General features: G+C 43.9%; 1 protein-coding gene across 1 annotated transcript in view; it reads left to right on the top strand.

Annotated features, from left to right (window-relative positions):
* The window catches only part of tns3.2 (tensin 3, tandem duplicate 2), a 64,108-nt gene extending 50,420 nt beyond the window's left edge, over positions 1–13,688 (top strand). Inside the window, exons 17-27 of the mRNA XM_030082460.1 lie at positions 5,925–6,081; positions 6,444–6,922; positions 7,847–7,930; positions 8,086–8,217; positions 8,297–8,392; positions 9,546–9,623; positions 10,700–10,777; positions 10,965–11,133; positions 11,253–11,321; positions 11,934–11,963; positions 12,586–13,688. Coding sequence (XP_029938320.1) covers positions 5,925–6,081; positions 6,444–6,922; positions 7,847–7,930; positions 8,086–8,217; positions 8,297–8,392; positions 9,546–9,623; positions 10,700–10,777; positions 10,965–11,133; positions 11,253–11,321; positions 11,934–11,963; positions 12,586–12,727 — 1,514 coding nt within the window. The 3' untranslated portion in view covers positions 12,728–13,688. The remainder of the gene's footprint in view (positions 1–5,924; positions 6,082–6,443; positions 6,923–7,846; positions 7,931–8,085; positions 8,218–8,296; positions 8,393–9,545; positions 9,624–10,699; positions 10,778–10,964; positions 11,134–11,252; positions 11,322–11,933; positions 11,964–12,585) is intronic.
* The last annotated feature ends 1,625 nt before the right edge of the window (positions 13,689–15,313 follow it).

Raw genomic sequence — 15,313 nt, 5'->3', positions numbered from 1 at the left:
CTGGTAAAAACAACCAAAAAAAGTTTATAAAAGAGTTAAAACTGCTAAAAGTAAAGATTTTTCAAAGAGCTAAGCCTATTTAGAAGCAGGCTAAAGTTATTAAAAACAGCTGTTAATTGAAGTTACGTCAATTCGTGGGAGGAAGATGCTCTATGATCATAATGAGAAGAAGTGGAAGATACTGTGAACTCGTGCTAAAGTCCCAGCGGGACATCGCTCATGTAGTCCAGGATCAGAGAGCAATGCTCCTCCCCCGCGTCAACAAGAGCTCAGTGAAGTAGCAACTGTCAATGCTACGACATGTAGCAGCTCGGACGGTCTGAAACGCTGTTCAAAAACATGGGAGGAAGAAATACTACCGGGGGAAGTTGTGAGAATATTCCTCAGCTCACGTTTTCCCCGGTGCTGTCCATGAAAAGCCTCCGCAGTGCCACAGATATACACGAAACAAGAACAGAAATATATTTTCATACGACTCTGAAAGTGACGTGAGCATCACGATGTGGAATCTCCAGAAAATTCACCTCGGTTTCATTGATTTATCTTCATGCTGAACATGAAAGTACGCACACATCTGCTGGCCCCGGCCAAAAAACTGTCAGCCTGATCAGAGCAGTGTGTGTGAGTGTGTGAGTGAGTGTGTGAGTGTGTGTGTGTGTGTGTGTGTGTGTGTGTGAGTGAGTGTGTGAGTGTGTGTGTGTGTGTGTGTGTGTGTGTGTGTGTGAGATGCTGGTGGTGGCTGGCAGCCGTGCCCATGTGGTTCTGTGCCATCTGGAAATGGTTTTGCACGCTTCGACCGTAAACTGAAGAGGCTTTGTGCTCGCATGGAGCTGTGAAGAGAAAACAACACACAGAAAAACACCCATAGTGAAAAGAAGAGAAAGGGAAAAAAAAAAGAGAAAAAAGTTCAAGTAAAATGAAGAGACTCCCCAAAGTCTCATGAATAATCAGGTGATTGTTCGGTCAGCTCGTTGCTAACTTTGAGGGAATCACAACAGGCTGATTTAAACAGTCAGTGCAGCGTTGGGACACGTAAACGCTGCAGTGTAACAACCAAGCTGAAAAAGTTAGAATCATCAGGAGAACAGAGTTTCAGCAATCTGCCTTCTTCTGTTGTGCCTACCTGCTGGGACTTATGATGTTTTCAAATTTTAAGATCCGTCTTTTCCAATATTCCTGGAAAAATTGTGCACTTTGCGACTAATATAGGATTTTTGAGAAAGAGGATTCTGGAGGAAGCTTCTCTTATTCATCCAGGTTGACTTTTGACACCTACTGACTTTGTATTCTCTTGTCTGTTTATTTTTCAATTTTTCAAGTGGAATCAAGTGTAAATGTGAAAAGGTTAAGTTTAGACTGTGCGTTTACATGGGAAAAAGACGTAGTTTTCATGTTGGGCCACTAGTGGGTGCTGTAGTTTGTTGTTGTCATGAAACCGCATTAGCCTTTAGCGACTGGAGGACTTATTAAACGCCATAAAGCCTCATTCATTCTCCATGTGAAAATATATGATTTGATTATAGCTAAGTCATTTTAAAGCTTCCACAGCCGCCAAACTAAAGAAAGGTCAAACTCTATGTTAGGGCAGAGTTCTTGTTGGATGCAGTAAAGTTTTTTTTTTTTTTTTTTTTTTAAATAAAGATTGAAATAAGTTCTGGAGAATCGACTTTTGTGTCTCCTGCTGATTTAGCCTGAAAAGACCCAAATGTTAAAGTTGAATAAGAGAAGAAAGACTTTTGAAGTCAGGCTTGAAAACACCTTCTCATAAAGTCAACTCAGCCCTAGTTATATTGTTTGTTTGTTTTTGTTTTTATTTGAACATTTTTTATCTAATTCGGTGTCCTTTTACCTTGTTTGATGCATTTGTGAAGAACTTAGAGTTGCCTTGTTGCTAAATGCTTCTGAATCCACTTGCCTTGCCGTTTCTGTTGCGTCGTTCTCTGCAGAAACAGATACAATTCATATGAAATCTAACTTGAAATCCATGCAGAGCGTCCAGTATTGGAGTTTCTTCGAGGCTGCTGAGGTTGAGGAGTCTCTGTGGGATTGAAAGCTGTGAGCAGAGGTCTGACGGCCTTATCTGAGGTCAAGGTGGGGTCAGTTTGACTCGGTTGGTGCTGCTCTGTAATTGAGCGGAGGAGCCGGGACGGAGCGCGGCGGGGATAATCGGCCGTGGGAACGGAGAGGGATGCAGGCCGGCTGCCGCCGATGCGCTCAGGGATTCGTCCCGAGAGAGAGAAACACTGTCAGCGACTGTGGGAATGTTTCAGGAATCCGTCCAAACAATCTTCATTTGCTGTTTGTTTCCCCTGACCAACACCGCCCGCCGCGGTTGGTCGGTGCTGCTGCATCCTGCCGATGTTTGACGTGTCAGGCTGCGTGCAAAGTTGATGGAAGTGCATTTACTCCAGTATTTATTTTTCCCCAGAGTTTCTACTTTTGCTTAGTTTTTTTGTGTGTAACTTTTTTTTTTTATTTTTGCGTTTTGAATCCTTCCAGCCTTCCGACGCTGCGGTGCGTTCAGGGGTGACTGGGAAAGGAGACTTCAGAGAAGAGAAAGTACACCGCTGACAGAGCTGCGAAGGACAGTTTAGAAAAACAAGCCCGACGTCACTCAGCGCAACAATATTAGATTTTCTGAATAAATGGCACCCGGAGAATCTGAGAGTCCGTTGAAGAATTTCGATGCGTTCCTACAATAAATCACATCACCTACAGATCTGCAGACTTCCTTTCCCCACTCGTTGGAGGCCCTCCAAAATAAAACCAGTGAAGAAAACGTCCTTACCATTTTCCAGCAGTTAGCCAAAATTAATTCACACAAATATTCTGTGAACCACACTTTTACAATGCATCCTTTGAATCTGTGTTTTTTGATTCAAAATCTACTCGTATTAAATCTTGTTATGAGAAAAAGTTAACCTAAGATTTGTTTTTTATGAACTAAACCGAAAAAAAATGTGACATTTCTCAAATGTGCAGTGGTGTATGTTCTTAGACCAAAGCTTGATGCTCCAGTTCAAGTTTTTTTAACTGACGTAACATTTGCTGCTATAGTTCATTTGTCTATTTTATGTCATATTTGTCTGAAAATGCTAGGAGAAGAATGAAACCACTAAAATCAGGCAAAAAAAACCAACTGAAACTGTGATGTTCACCATATTAAGATGGAAGTGAAACTTCATAAATGCAACATTAGATACAGGTTTTGTTTTTTTGTTTTTCAAATCTTCTGTATATATGAACCTTTAGAAGCTGCGTTCGCCTTATTTTAAAGGTTTTGCGGCTCCAGAAAACTGGCTCTTTTGGCCACAAAGGCTGCAGACCCTGGAACTAGAAGCCTAATAAGATAACTAATAAATAACTAATTAACTCAACAATCAAATGCAGTGTTATGGTTTCAGACACTGAATAAACTTTTTTTGTGTTAAAAATGAGAGCAGCTGGCACGTTTTAGACATCTGATCCAGCGTACATAATGTCAGCTCTGTGACAATGAGTGTGGGAAACGTTAAACTCTGGGAGGGTCAGATTCAGCTCAAAGCATCAAAGCCCAAAGAATCTTCTCATTATGTGTGAAATCACTTACATTGCCTGCATGGGCAATTAGTCGATATTTTACTCATGTTGTGAATGCACAGCAGGGGGTCTTTATGGGACGGATGGATAAAGCTACTGTGAATTGTGAAATCAGAAAAGCATTTTGTTCTTTTGACTTTAAACAAATATTCCAATTGTATCATTAATCCATGTACGTATATGTATCTATAATGAATTTGAACAGCTGAAGTTTATCATTTTTATCCACACTTGAACAGTATGACCCTTTAAACATCTCTAATCTTTTTTTTTTTGTTAAAATACATTTTTAGGGTGTCTATTAACTAACCAGTGCATGTGTGAAACTACTACTCTTCATCCCTATAAGGATTTCTAATTTATAGTTTGTTTTTCGTAAAGAGCTGTAACTTCAATTGCGTTCCATCTTTAAATCCATTAACTACACGTGTTCTTATGTCATGAGAAGATGTGCAGTGTGGCCGGGTTGAAATCGACACGTCTCTGAGTTCCTGAATGGAGGGAAGGAGTGGAGGGGAGGAGAGGGGGGACAGAGGGGAGAGCTGCAGGGGAGTGGGCTCTGAAACAAGGAGCTCTTTATGAATGACCGACTGTTTTCACGGTGACTCATCGCACTTCACAGTCCCGTCTCTGGTCCGAGGAGGAGGAGGAGGAGGAGGAGGAGGAGGTCTACTCTCATGTTTGCTGAATGACATGCTGCGTTCGCTGGATGTCAGAAATGTCATGTTTGGGATGCCTGGAGTGGTTTTTCTCTCCTGCGGCTCTCCCACCCACTGTATGACTCCACTGGCTTCACCGTCTCTGTCCGGGCTGCGATTCGACTTTAATGTTCATGGATTGATAGATCTTTGGAGTTGGGAGAAATTCACAAACTCAGAGCTTTTGTGAGCAACAGAAGGAATACAGCAGAACAAATATAGACAACTGTACAGATAAAGCACTTTAAAAACACGGCGGTGGACCAGCAGGAATGAAATCTTATGATGAAGTCAACACATTACAAGTTGCTTCACAGGAACAGCTGCGTCTCCTCTGAACTCCTCCCAGTGTGTTTTGTTTTTGTTGGGTGATTGGGAACAGTTGTCTGATATTACATTCTGATTAAATGACTGTTTTTTCTTGCTTGTCTGTCAGGTGCACATTGAATAGATCAGTTTCTGTATGTTCAATGAGAAGTCTGCACCTGTACGAAAGCAGACCTTCAGCAGATCACATCGTACTCGCTCTGCTCTGCGTCTCGGCTGCTGACAGTCAGGTTTATCCTCCAGCCTCCAGCTCCCCCGGTATCTCTGCCGTATCGCCGCGGTCCCGGTTTCTCCCGAAGTCCAGACTCTACTCTCCCATCCAGCCTCCGTCGCCTCTGACTCGGTCCCCACAGAAACACGACTGCGTACCGGATGCTTTTTGATGTTCATAGTCCTTAAATCTACAGTGTTTACCTCATGTGTCCTGTGATAGTGATGCACGATACTGTTTTTTAAAAGGACGAGTGCAAACCTTTATCTTCTCGCTGATACTGAGTCCTGATATGAAAACTTATTTAAATGCCTTTAAACCTAATTTATTCTCCAAACACAAACGATGCACGAAGGCTTTGCGACGCTGCAGTCCAGCTCCACACAACCTTTCATCCTCTGTAGTTTTTGTAAATCGGCCGTTGTCTTGTTCAGATCTCACCGATCTGCGCCGCTCCTCGAAGGCAGGATAACAAGTTCATTTGAACCAAATCGTCATGTGGAAGTTTGCCGTACCGCCGCCGCTCCGGGAGCGATTCCCTCACCAAGTGATTTCAGATAAACAGCAGGATTTCTGTTAAACACGACAGGTGTGCTTCATCTCTTTCGGTGCGTAATCCAAACAAAGGCTGGGCCTCACCTCGAGCAAACACAGGTAGCAGTTAGTAGCAGTGGATCCGTGGGCCAGTTATTATGCGGTTTATGGACCTGTGTCACATCCTGGGAGGATTTACAGAACATCTGGAAAGGAGCAGTTGTTTTGGTTTTTGTTGGATTGCTCAGAAACTCAACATGATGCCCTTTCTGAAAGTGTTTGGCGTTCAAAGGTGGAATCGTTTGCGTTGACACAGTGGGGAACAACTCATGAGGCGTCTGTTACTGAATGAACCACAAGTTGCCTCTGACTGGGTCTGTGCAGAGGACCAATAGCTTAAAGTCACGGTGGACTGTCGTGTTTTTCAATTTTCAGTAGCCACCCCCCCCCACCACCACCCCACCACCACCACCCCAACCCCCCGTATTCATGGAGACAGAGTCAAATTCAAAAAGTAATATTAAATGTGAGAATAAACAAGCTTCCTTCTGACTCAGCTTTCTGTCTCTTGTCAGATTCCCGTAGTTTCCTGGACAGCATAAACCACTCCGGCGGCTCCACCGACGGCGACCTGTTCAGGTCGGACGTGTCCGTCACCCCGGCTTCCTGTCAGAGGGTCTTCGGCTCCATGTGCTCGGTGTCCTCGGACAGCCCGCTGCCGCACACGGACAGGTATCCATGTCAAAACACACCCTGCGCCGATGCGGGAGCGCCGGGCTAACACCTGTTGATCTGAATCCTCGAGTTCTTCCAATGCTCCGCCGAGTAAGAACAGCTTCTGAGGGGTTCTGATTTGGACAGCAGAATTTTCTCACTGAAGCAGATTTGGAGGTTTGGAGGTTCAAATCCCACAGCTGGCACCGACCCTTGAACTGCTAATGGATCCCCAGGGAGCGCAGCGTTGCAGCACACTGCTTCTAGCCTGTTAACCAAGAGGATCAATAAAGTAGAATTCAGTCAAAAAAAATTCAAAGCGCCGTGCTGCTCTGGTCTGTCTCTGCTTTAACTTCCTTCTCTTTCTTTGTCCCCTGCAGCTCGACTCCTCCTTCAGTGTGGCACGAGCGAACGCCAAACTCCACGACTCCAAACTCCATGAACTCCCTCTATCCTGCCCCCCAGCCCTCGCCCCCTCTCTCCCTCAGCGCCCCCAATGCCCACAGCTCGCCGCGGGGGCCCCTGAAGGGCCTGGGTGGGAGTCCAGCGGGGGTCCGCCGGGAGATGACGGACAGCACGGACCTGTCCTCGCTGCTGCTGGGGAACGGCGGCCTGGAGCACAGCCTGCTGGAGGCCATGGAGGGGCTGGGCAGCCTGAACCTGGGGGTGGACGGGGGCCTGGCGCCGCTGCTGCCCGAGAAGAGGCGAGGCGGGGAGGGGGGAGAGCTGGGCTCCCGCTCCCCCTCCCTGAGCGGCTTCTCCAGCCCCCACAGCGGCAGCAGCTTCAGCATCCCGTTCTCATCCTCCGTGAGCCTGGACCCCCTCAGAGGACTCAGCGGGACGCCGTCCCCTGGCGCAGGTACAGTGTCCAGCACAGCAGCGGTGGGACAAACAAAGAGGAAGAAGGCAGAGGGCTGTAAAAGGAGAGGGTAGGACGACGGTCGAGAGAAGGTCAGACGAAAACGATATGAAGAAGAAAATAGGCAAGGAGGATGGAAATAGGAGGACAAAAGGTCACCTGAAGGAAAAAAACGAAAGAAGAAACGAGTTTACAGGGTGGAAGGAAGATGATAAGAAGGAGAAGAGTTTGAAAAGGAAGGAGGGAGGAAGAAAACAGGAGGAAGACGTTTGGAATGAGAAGTGGAGAAAAACTGAAGAAGATATAATGGACAAAGATGAGAGAAGGAAGGCAGATGTGTTTCAGCAAAGCATCACTGAACATTTCTAATAACTTTTAGTATTTTATAGGTTGTCCTTCATAGCCGAGAATTTGCTGGGGTGATTTTAAACCTTTGGAGAAACATTAATAAAGTTTGTCCCTCACATTTGACAGTTCAGTTTCCACTCATCTGCCTTGTTTAGCATAATTTTAAATCTGTTTCTTTCTCTTTCTATTTTTTTGTCACTCAGCTAATCTTCTGATAAACCCTCAGACTAACCTTTGAATATTTTTTTTTCTTCTATAAATGAGTTGGTTTTACAAATCCAGGGCTTATTTCAGTAGATAACTGTTGTATCGCCCTAAAAAAAGGTAAAAAGAGCAATGGTATCACAATGTTTTTGCAACAAACGCCTCGGTTTTCTTTTTGTTTTGAAAATTCATCCATATTCAGACACCTAAACTTTACCACCAAAGATGAAACTACCCAAGCGGCTCTACGCTGCACAGTGAGACAGTCTTCATTCTTTGTATTTTCTACGTGCCGACCCTTTACCCGGCTTCTCTCATCTGGCCCACAGCCAGTCTGAAACCTAACGACTGGCTTCAATCTGTGTCTTGCAGACTTCGGCAATAAGCAGGACACTGTGAAGTTTGTTCAGGACACGTCCAAGTTCTGGTACAAGCCCGACATTTCCAGGGACCAAGGTAAATATTGGTGCTGGGCTGCCCGGAGCCTGACGGCCACTCGTGAGGCGATAACGCACCGCTGTGCGAAAGGTTTCCATCCATATACAGTGTGCGCATGATTCTAACTTTAGCTTATCTCTGCTTCCTGGCTCTGCTGTGACCTGCCCGAGCAGCCATCGCCGTGCTGAAGGACAAAGAACCGGGCTCGTTCATTGTCAGGGACAGTCATTCATTTCGGGGGGCGTACGGGTTGGCCATGAAGGTGGCCACGCCTCCTCCGTCAGTGTTACAGCAGAGTAAAAAAGGTGGGTGGAAGTTAATAAAAGAAGAATAAACGATTGCCTCAAATCTTTTCACCGAAACATGCCAAACTTGTCTGTGCAGTTGGAGATTTGTCCAACGAGCTGGTGAGACACTTCCTCATCGAGTGCACCCAGAAAGGAGTTCGTCTCAAAGGCTGCCCCAACGAGCCGTACTTTGGTGAGAAAACTTGCCCTCCGTGTCGGATTGTCTCCTGACGTTAGTGCAGCTTCACACTCTATCCGCCGCTTTAGCATCACTGGAAAACAAACGACGCCGAACTCAAACAGTTCAGAGAAAGTTCAGCTTTGTTTTGAACTGTGCACCATGTGAGCCTCCACCAGAGGCTACAGCTGCACCGTGACCCGGGGCTTTTAATGCATTTCCTCTGGCTCCCTCTACTGGTCAGTACCATGGGTTACAACAGGCAGTTTGTTTTTAGTGGTGGGAAAACTGTGTCTCTCTCTCGCTCTCTGTCCTGCTTACTGAACCCACTGCTAGCTTTAGCAACACGTGAAGCTGCTGCCTCCAGCGAGAGCAGATATGTTACTATTTCATGGAAGCCCTGTTTACCAGAGGAGGACCTCTCATTGCATTTGTTAGTCTTCCTGACAGAAACTTAAACACATGTCCCAGTGCAGCCTGCATCCACAGTAGCCACGATTAGCTTTAGCAGCCTCGTCCCTTTGTACTCATTCACCACACTGAGCAAAAAGTAACAGACAAGTTGATTTAACAAGTAACTAGTTATGTAAATACAGAGTAACTCTACAGGTCGCTGGAACAACGCGTAACCTTTAGGTACTGTCTGAATATGGAGGATAAATTAGTCCTAATGTCAGTAGGAACATCGCATCCAAAGTTAACACTGTTGTGAAATGGTACCAGTTACAGCAACTGAAATGTAAATGAGCTATATAACAAACTGTTATAGAGTTGCACAGCCGCTGTCTCTCTGCTATTACAGGAGTATATATATTATATTGTCATGCTGTCACATAGGGTGCATGTATACTATTTCTAAATGTAGATTAATACTAAACCCTGTAGCTAAATTATGAAAATTTATAATCTGTGAAAAACCCAAACACATAAATGGGATTGGGTTCAAATGGTCTGTCTTGCATACATAACCTTGAAAATGAAGAAAAACAAACAAAAAAACAAACAAACAAACAACTGATTTTAAAAATTTACACGGACTTGCATCAAGACAGAAAAATGTTCTTCTGGACTCGGAGCTCTGCAGGCAGCGCATTCATGCTTGCGTTTCCTGGATCTTTGGTCCTAGTTGCTGTAAAATGTTGTTGATCTGTCGCTGTTTTCCTGACAGGAAGTCTGACGGCTCTGGTGTGCCAGCACTCCATCACTCCTTTGGCTCTGCCCTGCAAACTCATCCTGCCTGACAGAGGTAAGCCCCGTTCACCTCATATTACCGGCATATTGCTGCATATCGGCACACCGCTTCAGAAACCGAACGAAATTCTTACGTTTATATCGATTATTGTATATTTATCGAGGTGAAACATTTGCTCCATCAGCTCCTGAAAGAAGACAGTTGTTCATAGTGGGGTTATTTATTCACAGATTGGATAAAACGGAGTGTGAATGTGTTGTGCTATTTTAGCAATAATATGAATCGTAGTGTTTTCATTTATTGCAGAAATACTTGAATTATCATGAACTTACTCGTACGGCCAGCGAGAAACTGATGTTTATCTGTTTATTTTCCTGCTGACAACATTTCAGATGCATTTGTAGGCAAACCCACTTCTCATTTAAATGTTTGGAGCAAATGCACACTGTTGAGTAGCTGTACGGATGACTTTCAAAAAAAAAAAAAAAAAGTTCCCAGGTTAAATGATACTGCCAGATCTGCTCTCTGATGACTGGCCAGCAGCATGATGGACTGCAGATTGTGTGCAGACCTTATAGGCAGACTGCGGCCTCCAGGGGGCGCCAAACTGAAACGATTTATCACTATGATTTCTTAAAATGGAAACTCTCACATTGATTCAAATATCACTACAAAAGGTAATATCGAGTAAGTCTGGGCCAAGAATCAGGACTGACGACGGCCTCAGTATGAATATTGTACCAGATTCTTAGTCGCCGGGGGGAAAACTCAGGAGAAACTGGCTCATGTACTCTAAAATGGATGCTAGCTCTCAAAAGGTTTTCAAAATAAGATTGCACATTGAATAGGGATGGACTGGAAAAATGCTTGCTCGAGTAAAATGCCATTTTTGTACATAGTTTGGCATGCAGGTGCACTTAGGTGTTTCTGTTGTATGTAGTTATTGCAGTTATGGGAAATGTAGCTAATGCACTGAGACTTTCTTCTGTTAACACATGTAACATGTAACTGGTTGGAAGAGGGCGCCGTGTAAACTCTTGCCGCCCTGGGTCGGGCCGGCTCTGTTGGAGGGTGGCTTGAATTGAATTTGAGAGCGTGTGGAAGTTAAACGTGCTGGTTGTGTTTTGCAGACCCAGTTGAGGAGCTGAATAACTCGCCTGCACAGACTTCGACAAACTCAGCAGCTGAACTTCTCAAACAGGGAGCAGGTGATGAGTTTTTTTTTTTCTTAAACCTTTTGCTTGCTCTGTGACCACTAAATTGCAGGAATAATCTTTATATATATATATATATATATATATATATATATATATATATATATATATATATATATATATATATATATGACACCAAACTTTTTTTTTTGGCGAATGGCTCCTTGAATAATGCGTGCAGCGTGCAACGTGTGGTACCTGGGCTCTGTGGAGCTGGAGTCTCTCACGGGACATCAGGCGGTGCAGAAGGCCACCACGCAGACGCTCTCCATGGACCCCCCGCCGTCCTCCACCGTGGTCCACTTCAAAGTGTCGGCGCAGGGCATCACGCTCACCGACAACCAGAGGAAGTGAGTGCGCGCGCCCGCGATCGGACACCCTGCACATGTGAAGCACTGAGGGAAGTCCGACGTCCCTTTTCCTCACACCCGTGAAATGTGTAAAAATAAGTCTGTGTCTGATTCTGCAGGTTGTTCTTCCGGAGACACTATGCCGTCAACACGGTGATCTTCTGCTCTCTGGACCCACAGGGGAGGAAGTGAGTACCGCTCTGCTGGACGGTCGTTAGTGGCGCTGCTTGCTGATCGTCTGCCTTTATGGAATTCTTTGTCCAGCCGGCTGTATTGGAATGTCTTCTGTCCAAAAATCAATCATGAGATGATTCTTTGTTCATTTCCTGCACATGGAGCTCATTGAAAAAGGAAAAAAAAAAACAAACGCTAAACTCAATCAGCACTAAGGAAGTGGTTTTAGTGAAATGAGCGCTGTCACTTTACCACCGCAGCAATTTTGTTTTGGAGAGAAAGAAAAAAAACATCCATGTTGGCATGAGGCGTGCCTAATTAGGCATCGGATCTCCACTCATGCTGGAGTTTGGCTCACAGTGAGAGAAGCTCAGTAGATTAGATGAGAAACGCTTTCTGAGAACAGACTTTAATCATAGGGAGGAAGATTGGAGGGAATGACGGGACTTTTAGGTGAGACCGTGTTTCCCAGCTTTTGTTTTTGTTTTGAAGCCAAGTGAAGATGGTGGGCAACTGATGTGAGATTATTGATCATCGTCATTATCATCGTCATCCCATTACCTCAATGAATCTGGATTTATATGTTGCACTTTGATGATTTTAACACGTGGCTGTGTCTCTAACAGGTGGACGAGAGACAGCGGCTCCACTGCAAAGTAAGTCCAACTCAAAACAGCAACACAAAACTCGTCAGTGTGCCGTCACTCAGTGGAGCCACACTCGTTCGTGCTCGTGTGATCCGGCGAGGGGCGGAGCACTGTTGGCGAAGCTTAAACTGATTAACGCAATTAATTCACATGTTTGAATTGATCACATCTTTACCTGAAGTTGCACAGCCCTGCCTCACACTTCCACTCAAAGACGAATTACAAAAAAAAAAAAAAGAAGTCAAAGTTCACCCCAGATTTTTCCAGTAATCCTAATATTTACTAATACAGTGACCCTTTTATGTATGGAAACACTCACTCTATAGACTGTTAGCCCTGATGTTCTGTCACTTCCCTCTCCTGCTAAAAGAATATGGTTGTGTATTCTTTAAATGTTTATCTTTATTTACTTTTAAAGAACAGTTGTGAGCATTTAACTCTGTTCTTGTTGAGTTTTGACTGAATAACACAGTCATAAACCCAAAAATTCAGAGTGACATGGCACCTTTGGCAAACCAACAAGTTAATGTTTCCACCATGAAGTGTAACTGAAGCTGGGAGATCATTGTGTCTGACGAGGTGTTTTATTTGTTTGAACGCCTGCGTGTCTGTGTCTTTTTCAACCCTCCAGGATTTTTGGCTTCGTCGCCAGAAAGTCTCAGAGTGACACTGAAAACATGTGCCACCTCTTCGCCGAGCACGACCCGGAGCAGCCGGCCAGCGCCATCGTCAACTTCGTCTCCAAAGTGATGATTGGCTCGCACAAAAAGTGAGGAGGAAAGAGCCGCAAAGCACACAGCTCAAGACTTTTTTCCTCTTTCTCACCCCCCTAAAAATATCTCCTGGACATGAAATAAACTCACATGGGGGGGAAAAAAAAAAACAACAAAAAACTTCTTTCTCTTTAGCCCCTTCATGTTGAGTGTTTTGTGCGGACTGCAACCCCCGATGCGGCCACCGGAGGGCGCTCACTCCGTCGTGTATGAAAACTGCAGCTTCTTTTCCCACAGATAATTCAGTGTGAAAATAAGTTTTTGTCACATTTTTATTGTTTGTATTTCTAATCTCACTCTGACTTTGCCCGTCTCTGGTGGTTAAACCAGTCTGATTATAAATAAATAAAGAAAATAAACTCGGCAAATGTTGGATATTGTGCACACAAACATATATCTGTAACTACAAGTATTAGCAGGAAGTATTTTCTTATCTATAACTCTGTTCAGTTTTTAACATCGGCTTTGTGTGAGATTCAACGACGTAAAGCCGATAGCCTGGTTGATTAAAGATGGATTTATTGTGTTGTGTTTATATATTGCTCAAGATATTTATCCCTTTTTACAGATGTGTAAAAGTCTTTCTTTATCTTGTCATGTATTTTTGTATATTAACACACAACTGTACATTGAGATTAAAGGAAATTATGACACGCGCTCTTCTGTATAATCTGCCCATGTATGCTTGTTGTATCACTTTGGTATAGCTGCTAATATGTATCTTCAATACAGATCTGTGTACAGTTACGGAGCCCTGGTTCTCTCTTTGACTGATCACTGATTAAATCAGCCGCTGTGACTTTTCACATTTCAATTATTTGCAGATCCTTAAGTGAATGTCACTCATTTAGCACAGCTTTAATACATTTTTCCTACATTAAATTAAAAAAAAAGAAAAAGAAAAGGTTTTGGTTGAAAAACACCGGCTCCAGTCCATGACTAGGAACTGTTCACGTAGGAAGATTTGATTAAATGTGATGCTCTTTTCTTTATAACATAGCTTTATTTCATATTGTGTTGTGGTTTTCTGGATTTCAAAGGCCATCCATTGCTTCATGCCAAATTCCAAACCACATTTTAACCTTCATGTATTGTTAAAATTATATATATTAACTTTTTCACCTTTTCACAGTGAGATACATTGGATTTATTTTTATTTTACAGCTGTGAAAATGAAACACAAATGTGGATTCTGGTTAATTTGAACGTATTTGACCATCTTCTATAAAAATTTGAACACACACGTCTTGAGGTCTCAGTTATTATTGATGAAGACACACACAGCTCTGTTTTTCTCCATTGTGCAAATTTTTTAATTTTCTAGGGACCAACCCGAAAGTGGGCATGCATGGATGGAAACCTCCTCTGTGAAGGGTTAAGACAGTTTCAGCAGCTCACACAGCCGCCGTGCCAAGAGCTCGCTCACCATCGGATGCATGTTGAAGTGCAGTTTGGAGAAACAGAACGACACCATGCTAAGAAAAGTCAATCTGACCCGCCACCTCAGCCACGTCCACGTCCACGTCCACACCGAGCGGGTAATGGGAAATGCACAAAATCCAAACAAAAAGTCTTCTACCAATGAAAAGTCACAGCAAAAATGGTGCTATTACTATTCTGGCTACTGAAAATAAATCCCCATTACTTAAAAAAGTTATTAATAACCCCCTCAGTCCTTTAAATTACATTAAAATCACATCAATAAGCATGAATGAAGTTGTGTCAGTCGGTGGGAGGAAGATGCTCTATAATCTGGATTTTAGCTGAAGTTGCTCACCGATTATGTCCCATAATGTCAGGAAGGAAGAACAACATCCATCTAATCCACTGTAGGGGATTAACTGAAGAGCTACATCACAGATATGGTGAATATGGTATGATGCTTTTTCATACTTGAGAAGCAGTACTCAGATCAAGACCAGGGCCGGGAGAATCTGGACTGAGACCACGACCAGGTCCAGGACCAAGACCAGGAGAATCTGGTCGGGGAGTCATGACACTCTGGAGGAAACCATTGTTCCGCTGCACACGGCCAGGAGCAGCGTTCCTGCCGTCTGCACGGAGACGGAGCCTGAGCGTTTTCAGACAGTTGTGTTGTTCACCTGTTTACACAACGGCCGAATCAGAACGTGTTCAAAAAGATGCACCTTGGGAGCCGTTTTCAATAAGTTGCGTTGTCACCGGGAAATCGTTGCTGCTTGAATGTCCCTGGACTCTCCAGAATGACAAGGAAGCAGACATGTTGTGTGAAGGAATCTCCTGACCCTTGTTGATCTGTCTCCTGCTGCTTTAACACAGAACTTTACACAAACTGGGAATGTTTCTTTTTTTTTCTTTTTTTTTTTTTTTTGCCCATTAGAAAATCTATGTGGATGAGGCTGTAGTTAAAACAAAGAAGATGAATAGAATTTTAATACCTCAGAAGTTGTTCATGTAATAACCACACGCGCCAATAGAGGGCAGTAACTGGCCACTAAAGTTATCCTTCAGTCCAAAACTTTAAAGTATTTGAATCACAGACAGCTTTTGGACGGCAAACTGTTGCATGAGTGTGTGTGTGTGTGTGTGTGTGTGTGTGTGTGTGTG

This window comes from Salarias fasciatus, chromosome 23, assembly GCF_902148845.1.
Source record: "Salarias fasciatus chromosome 23, fSalaFa1.1, whole genome shotgun sequence".
In the NCBI taxonomy this organism is placed as follows: domain Eukaryota; kingdom Metazoa; phylum Chordata; class Actinopteri; order Blenniiformes; family Blenniidae; genus Salarias; species Salarias fasciatus.
The sequence above is the reverse complement of the archived record's forward strand: the minus strand, read 5'-3'. Positions and strand labels throughout refer to the sequence as shown.